At 41.0% G+C, this 17,430-nt stretch overlaps 1 protein-coding gene across 2 annotated transcripts in view; it reads left to right on the top strand.

The window, feature by feature from the left end:
• The window catches only part of mib2 (MIB E3 ubiquitin protein ligase 2), a 50,809-nt gene that overhangs the window by 877 nt on the left and 32,502 nt on the right, over window positions 1-17,430 (top strand). The window contains exons 1-3 of one of the 2 annotated variants that reach the window (XM_059332586.1): window positions 6,010-6,137; window positions 13,549-13,947; window positions 15,627-15,798. In XM_059332586.1, the coding sequence (XP_059188569.1) occupies window positions 6,107-6,137; window positions 13,549-13,947; window positions 15,627-15,798 (602 nt within the window). In that variant the 5' untranslated portion in view covers window positions 6,010-6,106. Of the gene's footprint in view, window positions 1-6,009; window positions 6,138-13,548; window positions 13,948-15,626; window positions 15,799-17,430 lie in introns of those variants that run through there. The other variant, XM_059332587.1, reaches the window with a different exon arrangement.

Below are 17,430 nucleotides of genomic sequence, written 5' to 3'. Positions count from 1 at the left end.
AAACATTCAAAACCACATTTTATGTCGAAATAAATAACTAAAAAGACACAAAATGACCAAAAAAAGATACAAAATGACCAAAAAGACTTACACAATAAGTAAAATACACAAAAAGGATTTTAAAAAATGAACAAAATAGCCCAAGACTCCATAGAGTTAACAATTGTCAAAACGCTGTCCCTTTTTATATATATCATGTGCCCTTGCTAGCAACCAAATTAATTAAATTTAATTTTTTTTAAACGAGGTTTGGTGTGACGTTGTCTGGGCAGTATCTGGGTTTTCACTTGACAAGCAAGTAAGCTAACTTCGGCTAGCTGACTAGAGGGGGGTCATGGTTGTTTGACTCTACCTGTCAGCATTGGCCAAGTTGTCATTTGAGCTGTAGCTGTTACACAAGACCTAATTCTTTACACCTGTCATCTTTCTGCTCATTTGGTCGTGATGAAGCAGCAGCTGCAACACACTGGGACTGCAAGTGGACATAGTCAGGATTGCTCTCAGCCACACCTACTTGGGGAGCAAAGTTTCAGTCATCTGCTCTGTTTCTTTGTCTTGTTGTCCCTGCTTGGCTCCTCCAATCTAAATCACAATAATCAAGCTTGAAATGCTTGCTGGCTTACAACACAGACATGACTAGTGGTTTGTGGGAAACAGAGGGAAGCAGTTGATTGCAGTTAATAAGAAGAAATGGGGAAAAAAATGTGTGGAAACTATCAAGGTAAGAGATTTACACACTTTTGTAAAGCGGTTACCACATCTCTGTTTATAATTTTAGGATACAACAAGCCTTCAGTTGTTTGTTTTGTCTGTATGTATCTTGATGCTTGTCCTCTGAAAACCTTTTCCCATAAATTCTTGGTACACATTTGTCTCTGCACGTTTCTTTTAGCAGAGTAACAGATGGAAAGGCAAATAACTTTGACACAGTTCCTATAGACTCTGTTTGTTAGGCGTGGTTAGAATTAATGACCACTATAACTATTAGTTTAAGTTAATGAAATATATGCTTTGATTGATAACCCGTGGGAAAATTCCAGTTCAGCAGCACAAGGACAAAAATAAGTGAAAAAGCTAACTTGTGGATTATAACAACCCTTTGATTGGCTGAGGAATACTTCGTGTCTCCATGTCACTTTTCAAACATGCAGTGTGTTTATTTGGAAGATGATCTGACTAAAATTTAACAGGAAAAGGCTTTCCTGGCGGACAGACTGGCATGATATTCCAATGAGTAGCTGTCACTACAGTAGAGTGACAGTTTTCACAGTAACCAGTATGCTTAGCTGCAGGCCAAAACCGGTGTTTTTGGACTGAGGTAGCAGAAAGCAGAATTTGTGCCAAATAGCTACTGGCTTTGATTGCGATCGTTTTGTGCTAGTCAACTTTCCAGTGGAGTGTAATTCCTCTTGGGGGAGAGAGTCTCTGAAACTGTTTCAAAATCACCAAACTGAAGTCCTTGTATGAAGTGAAGTTTAGTGTTTAGGGCTGGGTTGATATGGCCAAAATCTTCGATGATATGGGTCATTAATATCTAGATATATATCACGATACAGCCTGTTTTCTTAAAAAAAATAAAATCAGTAAATTATAAATAATCTGTATGAGATGACCACATGGTAAAGCATATTTTTATTCACTAACAGTTTAAAAATAAATATAGCCCTAACCTACAAAATAAAAAATTTAAATATCAAAAGTAAACATAAAAAAACTTTAAGTCCAGTAGCACTTTAACTCACAGCCCCGGCTCCACTTGTGTCCAGTTGACACAAGTTGAAGACTGGAGGGTGCAGCTTGTTTACTGTTTCCCTACCAGGATTTTCCCATCTGGACTGAGGATTCAGACCAACAGTCCTCTGGCCATAAGCCAGTCCTGTAATAGTTACAAAGATGACAGTTTGAGTTGCAATGTGTAATGCTGCCCTGAGAGAGTCAGCACTTCAGTCATCCAGTTTGATATAGACTGAGTTAACGTCATTGATTTGTGTGAGAAAGTTTGGTGCTCATGGCAGCAGTTTGTCAGAGGGAAGAGGCTAGTAGGACTACCTCCAGTTGAAGCAGCAGATTTAGATTTAATGAGTATTATATACAAGTGAGGCAAAAGGTTGGCATGCCATCCCAGCGCTTAGGGGTGTTTCGATTCTGAATAGAAAACCGATTGCCACCACCAACATGCATGGATCTGAAGGAAAACAAAACAACGCCTGCTTCACTGCATTCAGCTGTGAAGCCAATGTTTTGCCTGACCTGTGAGGTATGTAGGGGAGAGCAGGTCAGCTGGAACACTTTGCACTCTCTGCTGTGTTTCTCTGGCATAATTTATCCTAGATTATTTCACAGCTTTGTCCAAATACTTGTTCTGATTGGTCAGTTATGGCATTCTACTGTCTTATTTCTGAAGAGCAGGCCGTTGCTATATATAACAAGTAGTGAGTGATCTAGAGTAAATCTTAGACTGGCTTTTAGAGAGCTTCAAAAAGAATAAAAGGCTGCAGACAGACATCTAGCATCCCCTACCCAGGGTGAATGAAGACCTGCATCACCCTGTCAGGGCTCTGTCTGCTATAATGGCTCTTACAGTACATTATCCCTTACATATTCTAACTAGCAGTCAACAAAAGCTCATGTCTCAGCTATAAATATTATTTTTTTAATGTACACATGTTTTCTAAAATGAGCCAATTAAAGTATTCTTGTGCATTTGTACCAACCAGCTCCTTCTTAGGGTTGGTTGATAGTCTAGTCGAGTATTGACCTAAAAATGTCTAATTGAATCCTGGATTTGGTGACACCCCTAATGGTGATTGTGAGGATTGAATTCACATGGAAAAGTTGATACGGGCTTTAGCATGAGCAGTTAGGATGGCATGCTCTAGTAGTCCAGACCAGAGTACACAGGACAGGAACAGATTATTTTGTAATTTATTTGAGATTTCAAGCAATGTTTGGTTTCCTGATCAGACACAACTCACACCTATATTCCAGCGTCTAAGCTTTGTGTTTTTCCCAGGCTGCAACCATCTTTTCACCCGGTCTGTTGACTGCCATGTTCATGTGCGTGTGTGTCACTGTCTATTTGAAGAGGAGCTGCATGAATGAATGCCCCCATTTATACAATGTAGACCAACAAGTCTATTACACAGACAGCAGCAGCCTTGTTTACAAGATGGGAGAGTGGTGTAATAAACTTCATTATAAGCCAGCATCTCGACCACTTCCTAAGCCCCCCCTTCATTCATTGGTTACTCATGTCCAGGAAGTACCGGCTCTACATTCATGTGTGTATGTGCCAGCATCAACTGAATGCCATTTTGGCTACCTTTTTGGAACCATATTGTCGAGGTGCCCCACAGCTGTGGACACATTAGAGTATTGTTCAAGGCTAGGAAAGCAATGTTCCCTCTCTCCTGTGTGAACCTGCAGGAGACTCTGGGCTTGGTGTTTGCACAAGCCAGTTTTGCGACACAAAATGAGGATCATGGCAGGTGCCCATTCATCAAAATCTCCTCCAGCCCCACCCCTTTCCTTTTCCCTCAGCACCCCCCCCCCCCCCCCCCCCACACACACACACACATACACACCCACCCAAAAAAACCAACAACACCCTGACCCTCCCCCCGAAACATATTGCCCCTCCCCCCTCCCCTCTGTCCTCTGCTTGTCTGCTCATTGGCAGCAGAGCAAAAGCTGTCCCCACGCGCTATGAAACACAGGGATGTACATCTTTATGTAGAGCTTGATGCGCATATGTTTGTACATATTGATCAGTAAACACAGTGTGTCGGCTTCACATGTGTGTTACTGTCGCTCATGTCCTTGGCGATGGAATATAGCATCAGAGGAGTCGTATGCAGAGCAGAGCCCATTGGCCTGTTTTTATGCGAGAGCGAGGGAACGTCGACCTGAATGCAGTGCTCGTCGGGCAGCCGATCTCCCTGGCTATCCTCTTCCCTCTCCTCTCCTCTCCTCCTCCTCCATGGTGGTAATCCTTGCTGACACAACGCACAAAGGACTAAACGCTGGCTGCATCCTCCAGCAGCGCGGCTCTCTCCTCTTCTTCCTCCAGCTCTGATCCTTTTACAGCCAGGCTGTTTGCCTGTAAATCAGGAAGCTGTTTCTGTAAGGCTGCTTGCAACTGTATATCACATCTCTGGAATACCGGCCTGGCTGCCCTCCTCCTCCACCCCCTGTATCCCCTCCTCCTCGTCCTCCTCCTCCTTGGCCGGTTCATTCAGGGAGTGCATCAGAACAGGGCTTCAGCCCTGAGGAGGCGTTTTTTTTTTTTTTTTTTTAATCTCACTGGAAGCTGGTACGACCACTGATACCTTTTTTTTCTCTTCACCATCTGATGCATTTATGTAGCAGGAGGTAGGAGCTGCTTCCTCTCCTTCCCTATTTTTTTTCCCGATCTCTCTATCAACCTTACTGCACATCACTATACCAACAGGTAAACCAGCTAAACAGGACATGCTTTATTTATCATGTGATGCAGGTCCAGTCTTGACTGTTTGGGTAATGCTAGCACGTCTTTCCTGTCAGACAGTGGCTCGTTCTTATTTTAAGAAAGAGCAGTATATATTCTTCTTGTCAGTTTAAGTCTTCTGAAAATAATGGCATTTCAGAAATGATATTAGCTACACACTGTCCTTGTTCTTTAAAAAATGGAATATGGCTGCTTCTTATTTCCCTTTCAGACTGATCCATTGGATACATTTGCTGATTTCACTGTTTACATCCCAGAAAGGTAGCTTGATCATGTGCAAAGACAGCACCCATGCAGGTGGTATATGTCGACAGCCATGCTACTGCACCCGTGCCACATGTCATGACAATCTATTGTAAAGCTAGTAGATCTGCTAAGCAGGCAGGGAGACATCCGTCTGGCATGGCTTCTGCTATCACTGTTTGTGTAGCAGAATGGTGACCATCAAACAAGCAAAAAATCTTTGTCTTGACCTGCAAGTGTGGTGATGTCAAGTTGTGCAAGTAGTTTTGGGTATGAGCTTGGGTATGACAGGGTTTCCCACAGAAAAGTTGTTAGCCCCAGTGGCAAGTATCTCCTGACGTGGCTGGGCCCGGCACCGCCTGGTGGGCCGGGTATCTTTTGATGGGGGGACTTTAAAGCATTATGGTAGGGCCTATTAGTTACTGACAGTTTGGCTAGCCACCTTATGTTGATAGGTAAAGCCAGCTTGTACTAGTTGAAAGTGTGAAGGTGAAGAAAACTGATCTCAGACCTGCTCTTACCTATAGTGCAATCACTTTTTAATCAACAGATCACACTTGTGAGCTTTCAAACCATCATATATATCTTTCCAATCAAGTCACTCACTGTAGCTTGAATTAAAACACATTAAGATACATTTTAAAAGAATCCCTGATGCTTAGGTGCGGTGAGTGGTCATCTTAGTCTTGGTGGTCCACCAGGCTTGCAATTCACTGGGGGAAGTGTAGGTGTTATATTCATGTAAGGAGGATGATTGTGTCACTGAGAATGCTGAAATGATTTTTTTTTTATCTTTTAAAGCACCAAATAAAAAGAGGCATGGCCTAGATAAGATTGAATTTTTTTTGTTTCTGGTTAAGTCGGTACAAACTGGGTTTGATAGCTTAATGCGTAAGTGGTAGCATGTGACTCAATATTGACTTTTGAAATGACGTTTGATTTGAGGGCTAAACCTGGGCTGATGGAGCAGTTGAAATTTACTTTTGTGTACATTGAGCTCATTTACATTGACTAACTTTAGCAAACACAATAAAATGATCAAATCATCCTCACACTACTGTACTGCTCTTTTGTACGTTTTTTCTTTACCTCATGCAGCCAGTATGTTTTTTCAGATAAGGCATCAGGCTCATCCAGTCCTTGAGCAACATCTGTCACGCAGAAAACAAAATCAACTAAGCAGAGGAGAATAGAACTGCGTGTTCCAAAACAAAGAGCAAAGTTCACAGCAAACCAAATACTGTGCTAGAAAAGGTTCACTCCCCCGTTAGTAGGGTGACTGTTTCATAGCACTCAGGATTTCAGATGGGGCTGCTGGTTGACCTGGGATATTAGGCTGGTGGTGTCACAACACGCTGGAATCATACAGCTTCCAACATGTTTAAAAGTGGGCTGAAGATCATGGGTCGTGAGTATGATAATCCATCAGAATGTGATATGATAATCTGAGCACAGTGTCACCATATGTACAGTAAGTGTTCTTAGGGTATTAAGGTTTGCTGTGGTGAAGTTTTTGTAAAAGGCTCCTGGGATAAAGTTTGCTGATAGGAAGAATTGTGCTGGTATCAAGTTGCATTCTGAATCTGTTGTTGCGGCAGTTGAACTTTGTTAAGATGCCTTTGGACAAAGCTAACAAGACAACAATTATTTGAAGATATCAATTCAAGGTAGTACATTTTTGGATTGGTTTCAGTAAATAATATGTGATTATGATTCATTATCTTCCCACAGCCTACAGAACACAGTGGTTGTTTGAGTGAGCTTTGGGAAAAAGAAGGTAGGCCGAGCAGAAGCCTGAAAAGGAAATGTCTAATTTTAGGCCTGTCGAGCACTCTGGAGAAATCTTTGTAAATGTGTTATTTACTCAGGGTCCTTATTGATTTTCCTCAAAGTCCTCTGGCCACCAGATGTTTCTGACATGAACCAGTTCCAGCAGGCTTTTACTCATTTCTGATATTAAGGCTGATGGGGCCAAAGCTTCTGTGTAAATTGTACTTTGGGTATAGTGGCTGTGATATGAGAAAAAACAAAAACCATCACAGGCAAACAGCCTCTTCTTATTATACATTAGAGCAATGATGTAAGCCAGTCAGACCACGTGTCACAGGGCATACAGCACAAACAGCCCCCTTTTTTGATTCAATCAGTAGCATATACCTGAAGCTGCCCTGTGACTTTAATCAGTGTGGGGTATCTTGGTCTGCCGGTATGCTGGGTGTAGAAATTTAAATATGCTTTATCTGCATACTGCAACCATCCATGTGGGTAGATAACCTCGATTACCATTCATGTGGGTAGATAACCTATACTCCTGAGACCTTTATAACACTGCCTTACATAAACCTGAAGCAAGGACACATGTATCATTGTATTGTATTCTGAAAATTTACACTTGATTAATCTTGTCAAACCAACCAGACAATCGCAGTGAAGTGAACACACGGCTCTGTGATGGACTATTTCTTTTTGTGATCATTACTTGTTCGCAGGGATCTAGCATTTCACTTCCTCTTACTACATAGGTACGTGGTTCAGTTCTACAGACTGGTTGAATCTGCCGAGTGTTTTATTTGCTCTGGCAGATGTATCTGGTCACTCTCCCTTTCAGACAGATTTCAATCCATGTGGGTAGATAGCCTATGATCCTGAGACCTTTATAACACTGCCTTACTTAAACCTGATCAAAGGATACATGAACCATTATAGTATTGTACTCTAATCACAACAAACCTACCAGATAATCACAGAAACTAACAACACACAGTTACTTACTACCAATTACCACATAATTAGGTTGTTCAGTTCTACAGTTAAGAATTAGCCCTTTAAAGTTGACCTATTGTGCTCGGCAGATCCAACCAGTCACGTCTACCGAGCTCATGTTTTATTTGCTCTGGCAGATGTGTCTGGTCACTCAGATTTCCACCCCGACTGGCCTCCGTCTGGCCAATCACAACCGTTTATCTTATATAAGACTGACATCCAGCACAAGTCATGGAACTCGGATCAAACTGTCAAACTAGGCAGCGCTGATCAAATATCAGTCAAGAGTCTGTTAATGTATTGCCTTTTTCTCACCTCAAATGTTTTGAGAAACACATTTTTATGTACTTTATAGCTGTAGTTTGAGAAAGTCTGGGACCAGGCATCTTTTCAGAGGCATTTTGGTCTGCACTTGTTAATAACTACTCATTTTTGGTCCATACTTGTATTTGGGTTTCTACTAGGACATGCTTACATGTTTTAATTTTCCAAAATACATTATTTTTCATTCAGAATCAGTTTTCACCCTCTGTTTAAAACAAAACGCAGGAAGCAAAACACCATGTAGTCTGCTGATGATGATTCAATTTTGAACATATAACACATAACTATACTATTATTATTATTATTATTATTATTAGGGGCCGAGCACTGAAAGTGTGAGGACCCTATTGTAATTATTATTATTATTATTATACTCTAACAATCAATCCCAAATCACTTGCATTGTCAGTTGTATATTCATGTTTGAAACACTATGTGTAGCAGTTCAAAAAAAGCCTTCAAGTTGAACCCTCATTAGTGTAATACACCTACTTCATGGAAATTATGAAATATTCCTCTGCAATTTTGAGCATTTGTTTATGCTGTGTGTTTATTTGTGTTGTGGCCAAACGCCTGTCTGGTTGTTTGTGTGAAGGAGGTTGACGGTGCCCTCCCAGATTGGCCCTCAGCAGTGTGTATGACGGAAGCCAGCCCATCTGTTATCGCAGGCAGAGAGCTGTAATCCTGCCTGTCTTGGCCCTCAGTCTATGTATAAACTGATTTGTCCATTTTTTTTACAATTTGAACTTTTGATTTCTAAACCAGCTGACTGTATCCAGGGTATGCTTAGTTAGTATTCATTTGAAATTGCTAATCTTGGATTGACGTGAATTTATTAACTCCTAAGCATTTTGCCCCCTTTGTTTGTTGGTTTGTGGTGCAACAGGAGGGCTGGAGATTTATTTAACATGTAGCTCAGCACTGTGTCATGTTTTAAATCATAAAAATGTGTTAAATTACCAATTGACTTACTAATTAAAATAATGAAAGTGTATAATGGCTTTGAACACTATGATACAAGTATATGAAAGCCACTCACATGCTCAATTATGTCCCATGCAGGGTTGCTGCAGCAGCTGAAGAGTAAATGCAATGGTCAAAAATCCCTCCATACCACATTAAGACCCTAAGACCTTGAGGAACACCATAGAAAAATCCATGCTCTGATTGGGTATCAAAAACTTTTTGAACAAACATTTTGAAAATTGCTGCAAAATTGCATTTATCAGTGATTGGATGGTGAGCCCTTTTTGTTCCGGAAACTGCTGAAAAATCCCTTATCTTATTCTTGTTGTCAACCTACCTGGGGAAGCCCTAGATCTGTAGTTTGTGGCTGGAAAGTTTCATGAGGCTGTGATTATCCTAGAGGTCACAACAGTTCATTTAATACAGCAAATTTTGGGGTCAGAACGCTAAAGGGTTAATAAAAGTCACCTACCAAACTGCCTATAAACTTTTAGACACAACTACATTTTAGAGGTTTACCCACATACAGCTTCTAGACTTTGCTTTTGCTGCAGATAACACTACATACGAGATATTGAAATGCACAAACACAGAAGTGTAAATACAAAAATGGAAGCTGGAGTCCACACTCTTGTTTGTGCAAACAGCTGCTGATTGCAATTTTCAAAGCTAGTGAGCCTGTTTTTATTTTATACATCGTTGGTGCCAAATTTCAACAAGAGGTAATAGTTTTTTTTGGTATGTAGTAACAACTCACTTCTGTTCAGGAAGCAACATTGGGATTAATTATTGTGGTAGTGACCATCTGTCGACACCAAACAATAATGTGCGTTGGAATTTAAGAAGATGAGGGCATTTTTAGGAAATATTTTTGCTCTATTCACTCTATTCTGGGGTGTGCATTTGTAAGTGGTGTAATTAAAAGCTCACAGTGAGAAATGGTGTCCCTATATGTGGAGAGGAGCTTGTTGTGTAGGTAGAGTCACCCCCTGAATCCACTGTGTAGCATCGACCTGTCAGTACCAGTCCTGTCCGTTTAATAATGATTAGAGATCAGTATGTTCTCTGTGGAACACACAGTGTGGGGGCAGCAGAGTTGGCGGTGTGGGAAGCGGTGGGTTTTTATTTACAATGTAGGTGGTAGGTCTTTTTCTGTCCGCAAAAACAGTCTCTCAATCCAGAATACTAGATTTTGAGCCTGCTCTACTGCAAATGTTTAAGTTTAAGGCTTTTCAGCGTGTTGGCTTTGTTGAACAAAAATATTCTCCTCCCTTAGAGTGGTTTAAGTGTTTTTAGGTCACTTAGAGATTCATGATGATTGTATTCTCAGTTACCAGTACATCAACTTGACATTTCCTACATCCATCCACACCCAGAATGCTCCGAGCTGCGTGCAGAAGCCTTCCACCGCCTGTGAAAGCCCCTCTGTTTGCATGCTGAAATGTTTGATGATTGGCTTGGATATTATTTCAGTGCATAAAAGAGCCTAAGCTGTCTTTTTTTTGGGACAAAAAACCTCCTTTGATCCCTTACATCCCATATGTTTTTATGCTTAAGCCTATGCCTTTAATACCAAAATGACATTGTAATCTTGATAAGCGTGCAAGTGTAATCTCAGGCGTATTACAGACATCTGTCTGTCCTATTATTGAACTTTGAAGTAAACCCGGTGACTGAACTGAATCAGGCTATATACTAAAAAACACAATAGGTGAACATTACCAGATAAATGGAGGGTATATGGCGAGCTTAAGGCTTAAGGATAGGGCTTTAAAAAGTGTTGTTGAAAGTTTCCTGCCTCCACCAGCACTTATAGAAAATGTACTATATTTTTACTGTCCTCAGAAAAACTTGAGTCTCTTCCTCACCCCTGTAATTTAGATTAATGGTGGTTGCAAACAGGGAAATGATGGATTAACACCACCATCTGCTAAGGGCTGTGGACAGATGTATTGACTCTTATTACAAACATGGCACTTGATTTCAGGGTAAGCTTCTGTTCGGTGACCTCAGACTCTTTCTGTAATTACTTATTTTATGTTACAAAATGGCCAGTCAAATATGACAGAATAATGTGTTGTTGTTCTGTTTGTTAATAACTGTGCAAGTATAAAATAACGATTTGATTTAGGGTCATAAATGCCACTAGCACTAGCAGTAATTCCTGGGCTGTTGGCTTCTTAATATGAGAAAGTAGACATTGGTGTACATACTGGCTGCATAATGAATTGTTAAAAGATAGTAATTTCCAAAAGACAACAATTCTGATATATTTGCTTCGGAGAGTTGAATATTTAGAATGAGTGCCCATGACTCGTCCCTGCTGCTCCATACACACGTGTACTTCAAGGTTTACAGACTGTTCCTTAACCTACAACTTTGCTTCAACAAGCGTAATCGGCCGATTTTCTGACTTTAACTCTCTTTTAAGTTGAAGTCTTGACTTAAACATTGCTTTCCTAACTTGAAAAACTATATGGAACAAATAAATACACAGGTATAAATTTACTAAATTGTTATTTATCATGAATAAAAATAAGGAAATGTTGAATGGATCAACAGCTATTTTATTGCCTATACCTGATCCAGAGTATCGGTTTTGGTGCATCCCTAACTCCCAGAAACCATTTGTACTACAGTGGGATGATGGGGATGGAGATGGATGGATGGATAGGTGGATAAGATTTGAGGCATGAAATACATGCCTCAATTCTTATTCTAGTTCAACAAAACTAAAAACCAAATACAGTGGTCTTCTGTGGCTAATAGCAACATATTAGCAAGAGGCTAATAAATAGCCTATAGCCTACCGTCACTCACGTCACTCATAGAAATCTGCATACCTTTTATCTTTTGCCCGTTTCTCCTCCTCTTCTTTTTTTCCTTCTTTTTCTGAACTGGGCACTTGATGGCTTCTTTGGTCTTTTACTTTGATCCATGATGAAGATGAAGACTCGAAATCATTACCTTTTGCCAACACCGCCCGTCAATCAACCGGAGTCACGTGACGTAAACAAATTCACGTAGATGACTGCACATGGAATGCCTGGGATCAGTCTAGTGTGCCCTCACATAGATTGCGCCCTGAGCGGTCGCCTACATTGCCCACAGCAAAAACCGGCCCTGGCATTCAGATTTCTTCAGCAGAAGACAAACTGTTTTAGGAAGGAAGTCAGATAATCACGATGTGCATTATATGGGCTGTTATTACAAAGATATGTTGTTTGATGGTACATATGAATGAATGTTATGTACTGCCCTTCAGTACATCACATTGCATCATCTTACAGTTCTTCTTTTCTGCAACCTCACAAACATGTTTTTGTCGTATGATATGAGACAGATAAACCACTGTCGTATCAAACAATGAATGCTTCATATTTATTTTTGTTTCGTGGTGGAAATAGACCACTGTGTATATAAGAACATTTCTGACCACATGTGATTAATGTATGTGTAAGGGGGTCTGCTGATGGTCATGCTCTTCGGCAAAAGTTCCTTTCTGTTTCTGTATTGCTGACTCAAGCTGCCACATGAATGCTGCTTTCTTCCTGTGTTCTTGTTTCTTGCACCCGGCGGCATTCATTCAACACCCTGGGGTCACATGTCAAGGGTGTGTGTTCTTGTACGTCTTGTACTGTCCTTGTGATGAGACTTTGACAGTTTTATGTCTTCTTGAGAATACCTTAGGATTAGTTTCTACAGATTTTTTTTTACAGTTACTGTAACTAAAATGAGATTCAAGCATGTCGAGGGCTGTAGCCAATGGTTTAAAGGTTCATTCATAATCAGTTTAAGATTAGGCTACAATAATGTTATCATTGTACTGTTTGTAGTATCAGATTTAAGTGGTAGGTGCTTCAGATTCTTTCTGACTTGGGTGATCCAAACATTCACGTTATGAAGTCAACGTTTATTGAAAAAGATACGAAGAAGAAATTTGTATCTAATGAAATATTCAGCACCAATCCATATTTGTTGGTATTTAGCCTTTGAAAAAAAAAACATTTTCACTGAGATCAAAAACTGTTTGCCCACACTTGTATTAATGGGGTGGTCTATCAGCAATTTAACAGCACCATGAATTCAATCATGTAACCACAATAACAAGATTTTTTTATTTACTATTATCTTATTTTATTCTATTTTATTTTTTAGCCTGATGACATAAAATATGCTAAAATAAGCGATATTTGCTTTTCAATGAAGAGTTCAAAATTTTTGTCCACAACTCCAGACTTGGGTTTGTTTTGTCTGCTTTAGTTTGTGGGAAACTCACGTGAATTAAGCCAATGGACTGTGTTGCTAAGGATGTAGGTACAAGTGTGTGTGTGTGTGTGTTTGTGTGTGTCAGGCCTGGGCTTGATTAGTGCAGCAGGGCGCAGCAGTAGTGTCCAGCTGCTCTCTCCAGAAATGTGCCATGACACACAGCAAGACCTTCAGTGAATGATCCACCAGCGAAGAGAAAAACACTGCTCTGAAATTGATGAGACATATGGCATGTTGCTTTATGAGTCCCTCAGCAACCACTGACAGACTTGTAGTCAAACAACACACAGGTTGTGTGAATTCCTTGTTTAAAAGCAGCTGAACTAACCCCAATAGTTTTTTGGGCCAGTTTTAAGTTTTGGAATGAACTCTTGAGTAGTTGGCAAGGATCAGCTGTTTGTTATTGACTAGGTACATTTGTTTACTTCATCTGTACTTGATTTAGCTGCCGTCATTTCCCCAGGTTTCATTGACCTTTTCTCTTCTCTTGCCTCCAGTCACCCCAGATCTGTTCCCGGAAACACCCCTGGTGCCGTCCCTACCCACAATATCGTCGGCACGAGCCAGCTCCGTTCCTCACAAGCCCCGGAGGCGCAGCAGCAGCGGGAGCGAAAGCGCTGCCAGGCCCCGGCCGTTGCGCTCAGCCCCCAAGCCAGGCCCCAGCAGAGGCAGCATGGAGGTGGGCATGCGCGTGGTGCGTGGCCTGGACTGGAAATGGGGTAACCAGGATGATGGCGAGGGCCATGTGGGCACTGTGGTGGAGATTGGACGGCAGGGCAGCACCACCACGCCAGACAAGACGGTGGTGGTACAGTGGGACAGTGGCACACGAACCAACTACCGAACTGGCTACCAGGGTTCCTACGACCTGCTGCTTTATGATAACGCTCAAATCGGTAAGCACTCATGACTAGGGTCATACCAAAACTCACACTGGGTCAGTAGCCTCTTAAGACGCACCTGGGGAAGGTTTTTTTGTATAGATTATTTTTTGGCTTTATTGGATAGTGACAGATAGAATGGAAGGGGGAGACAGGGGTAGACAAACAATGGGACCTCGGGCCAGATTTGAACCCAGGTCAGTCTTGGTGGTATGCACTCTACCAGTGTGAGCCACCGAGACGCCGAGATGCATTTTTTAATTTTTTTTTTACAGTTCTGTTAAAAGCTTAAGGCTCAAAATTTTTATTGGGGTCTAACCCCCAATTTATGCACAATCAAAACCTTGTTGTGTCTTTACCTCAAGAAGATCTACCCTTTCCAAAATAACTTTGACTTCTACTGAAGCACAACTTACATTTCTCATTAGTTAGAGAAGAGAAGTTAGTTCGTCAGGATACTTAAAGAATCGTATTAAAACCTGATACAGGGAATTAAAAGTCCAATTGGGTATTGGATGCACTCCAAGCTGGAGGGTGTTTGGTCATAATGGTCGAAACACTTGATGATCCTGAGGTCCACTACTGATGACGATGATGATGTGTCTTAAAATTTCTGATGCTATCCAAATTCCATTCTAAAATCTGATTTAAATCACTCAAAAGAGAACCTTGAAACTTGAATTTTGCCTTTGGCTCCCCAGTTCAACCGCCCAGTCAACTGACGAGGTGGGCGAAGTCATTGCAATAGCTTTTACTTCCTAAAGCCACCCAGGCAGGTGGCTTTGAAGAGGCTGCAACTGGTTCTAGTTTAATATGTACTAATGACAACTGAGTTTGAGTTTACCAAAATTATTTTGATATGTCACATTCAAAAATGGTTTTCTATGATTTTTTTGTACGAATGTGATGAAGCATTTGATGAACTTCACAGTTTTTGATACTCAGTTTGGTCAAGAAAATACTTAAGTTTGATACCAATGTTTACCGTTTCCTGAGAATTATTTCAGCATTTAAGTTCTGTTAAATCAGTTTGCATGCTCTTAATCATAAAAAAACAAAAGAATACCATCCCCAAAGTCAAATCCCTGCTCTTGCTGCTGGGCTCAAGATAATTTAGGACCTTAAATGTGGTCATTGGCTGAACAACACTGAGAGCCCTGCATGAACCGGACCAGATATCATCGTCCTTGGTTTCTGTAGAGTTTAACAGGCCTGTGGTGAAATCCAGCACAAAGTATCTGCTTTTAACTCACACACACAGACTTCACAAAGCCCATTTGAGGCAGGATACAGTAAAGGCTATCTCCCATCATCAGCCATCCAGCTCTATTCTGGACTTGAATGACACATGCAATAATGCAGGGCTCATTAGCATTTTGCTCCATTTAAAGCGTCATTTTTCTGCCTCAGAAGCTTGCCCTTCAATTAATCGAGCGAAAGAAGAGGAGGACAAGAGCCGAGGAGCTGAGGGGGTGGGGGTATTTTTATCATGATGTTTGTGCCTCACTTCTTCTTCATCTCATGATATGAGCCGCTGTGATAAGTAACATCGGTGAAGACATAATCATATGCCTTGACTGCTTCAGTGACTTGCATATTGGAGACACAGAGTACTTGCATCTCAAAACCACCACAGGCATGTTGAATTTATAACCCCACTCACCTTTCTTCCACTGCCTCTCCTTCCCCTGCAGGCGTGCGTCACTCCAACATCATCTGTGACAGCTGCAAGAAGCACGGCATCATGGGAATGCGATGGAAGTGCAAGGTGTGCTTCGACTATGACCTGTGCACCCAGTGTTACATGAACAACAAGCACGACCTGAGCCACGCTTTCGAGCGATATGAGACGGCGCACTCTCAGCCGTGAGTAGCACACCACAACTTCCCCCGGACTTCATTTAAATTCTAACGATGGTTTCTTTTTTACAATGTCTCTGTTCGACTAGCTTGTACTGTTCTGTTCGACCTTATTAGTGTAGTTTCCTCAAATAAGCTTTCATTAGTCTGGTGTCTTTACAGCAATGTCATCAGGTTTTTCACTTTTGTACATATCTGCTAGATTTGCTAAGTTTCTTATATATTCCCTGGCTGCAGTCAGGATCTCTTCTCAGTTACCTGGCCAGATATTATCATGGTCTATTTCCAAAACACTGTATTATTATTTAAATTAATGGCTAGCCAAAGTCAGCTTAGGCGAACCACACTTGGCTTTGCTGTGGCTAAATGTTTAGTGAGCTGATTCCAAGTGTCCTACGTATCCAGATTAAGTGGAGTGAGTTCTCCCTTCAGAATCCACTCTTCTGCATCACTTCACTGTAAAGCTCTCAAAATGCTTTGGGCTCTGTCTGAATGTCAGCTGGATGGCCTGTTCTCGTTTTAACGAGGTGATATGTATGACCCAGATTTCTTCTATAGTTTGGCCTGGTCCAGGTCCAACACAGCTCCATTTATGTTCCTGTGCATGCTGTCCACTGAATAGTGCAAAATAGGGGTGAGGAGAATCAGGACTTGTTACTCTTTAGGTTAGATTTGATAGGAAAAAATAATAACCAGGAGCACTCTGCTCCTCAGTTTGCAAACTAAGATTTAAACCACGCTCAATGAGCCAGAAGTGTGTTCCTTGTTGGTCAATTTCTGCCTTTGACTCCTAGTGGTTGTATCAAACACGACACTGTCACAAGACAGCACAACAAATTAACAATTTGAACCCGTCATTGAAATGTTTATGACTTGAATCCAGTAGCCTTGCAATCTATCTGCAGTTTATGTTATAACTTCCTACTATTATTTTTCTTGGTTCTGCATTTGATTTAAGAGCATTTTCAGTCTGATAGTTGTGGTGGAAATGGAGCCGCAGACCAATTACAGATTTGGGCTTTAAGTGAAACTTGGTCTGCAGTCACCATTTAGCATTCTGACAGCAGCTGGAATCTCATTTCGTCTCCTATCTCAGTTTCTCTTCAGAAGTATTGATTTGTCATTGAGGCCTAAATGTTGGCCTCAGCAGTGTCCTTCATTATGGAGGACAAACACCTTTTATGTGACCCTCCAAACAGGTCACTGCCTTCCCTCTGTGGACACTGCACAAATATTCGCTTACTGTCACAGACGAGGCTTTTTTAAATTTCATTGAGTTAGGGAAAATGTTTTTCAGACATGCTGATGAGTTTAGAACACCTTAAATTAAGTTTTCAATAAATGAAATAGATAAATAAATAAATAAATTTATTATATGATAGAAAATTGAGCTCCATTCAGAATGTTTGTTTGCAGTATTTCTCAATGGATTGGTGTCACTGATGACACACAGGACCTGTCTCTGTTATTTCTCTCAGGGAGATTATTTTTTATAGAATATGAAACATGGATGGTATATTGGTGTCCATAAGTGGCAGAAAAGACTGTGAGTCAGCTGAGGTCAGTCAGCCATGATGTGAATTGAATCATCAAACATCACTGGCCCTCGCTTCTGTAGATTAGTGTGTATTTATGAGT

Source organism: Centropristis striata, chromosome 5 (genome assembly GCF_030273125.1).
Source record: "Centropristis striata isolate RG_2023a ecotype Rhode Island chromosome 5, C.striata_1.0, whole genome shotgun sequence".
NCBI lineage: Eukaryota > Metazoa > Chordata > Actinopteri > Perciformes > Serranidae > Centropristis > Centropristis striata.
This window is presented reverse-complemented; position numbering and strand designations above follow the sequence as displayed.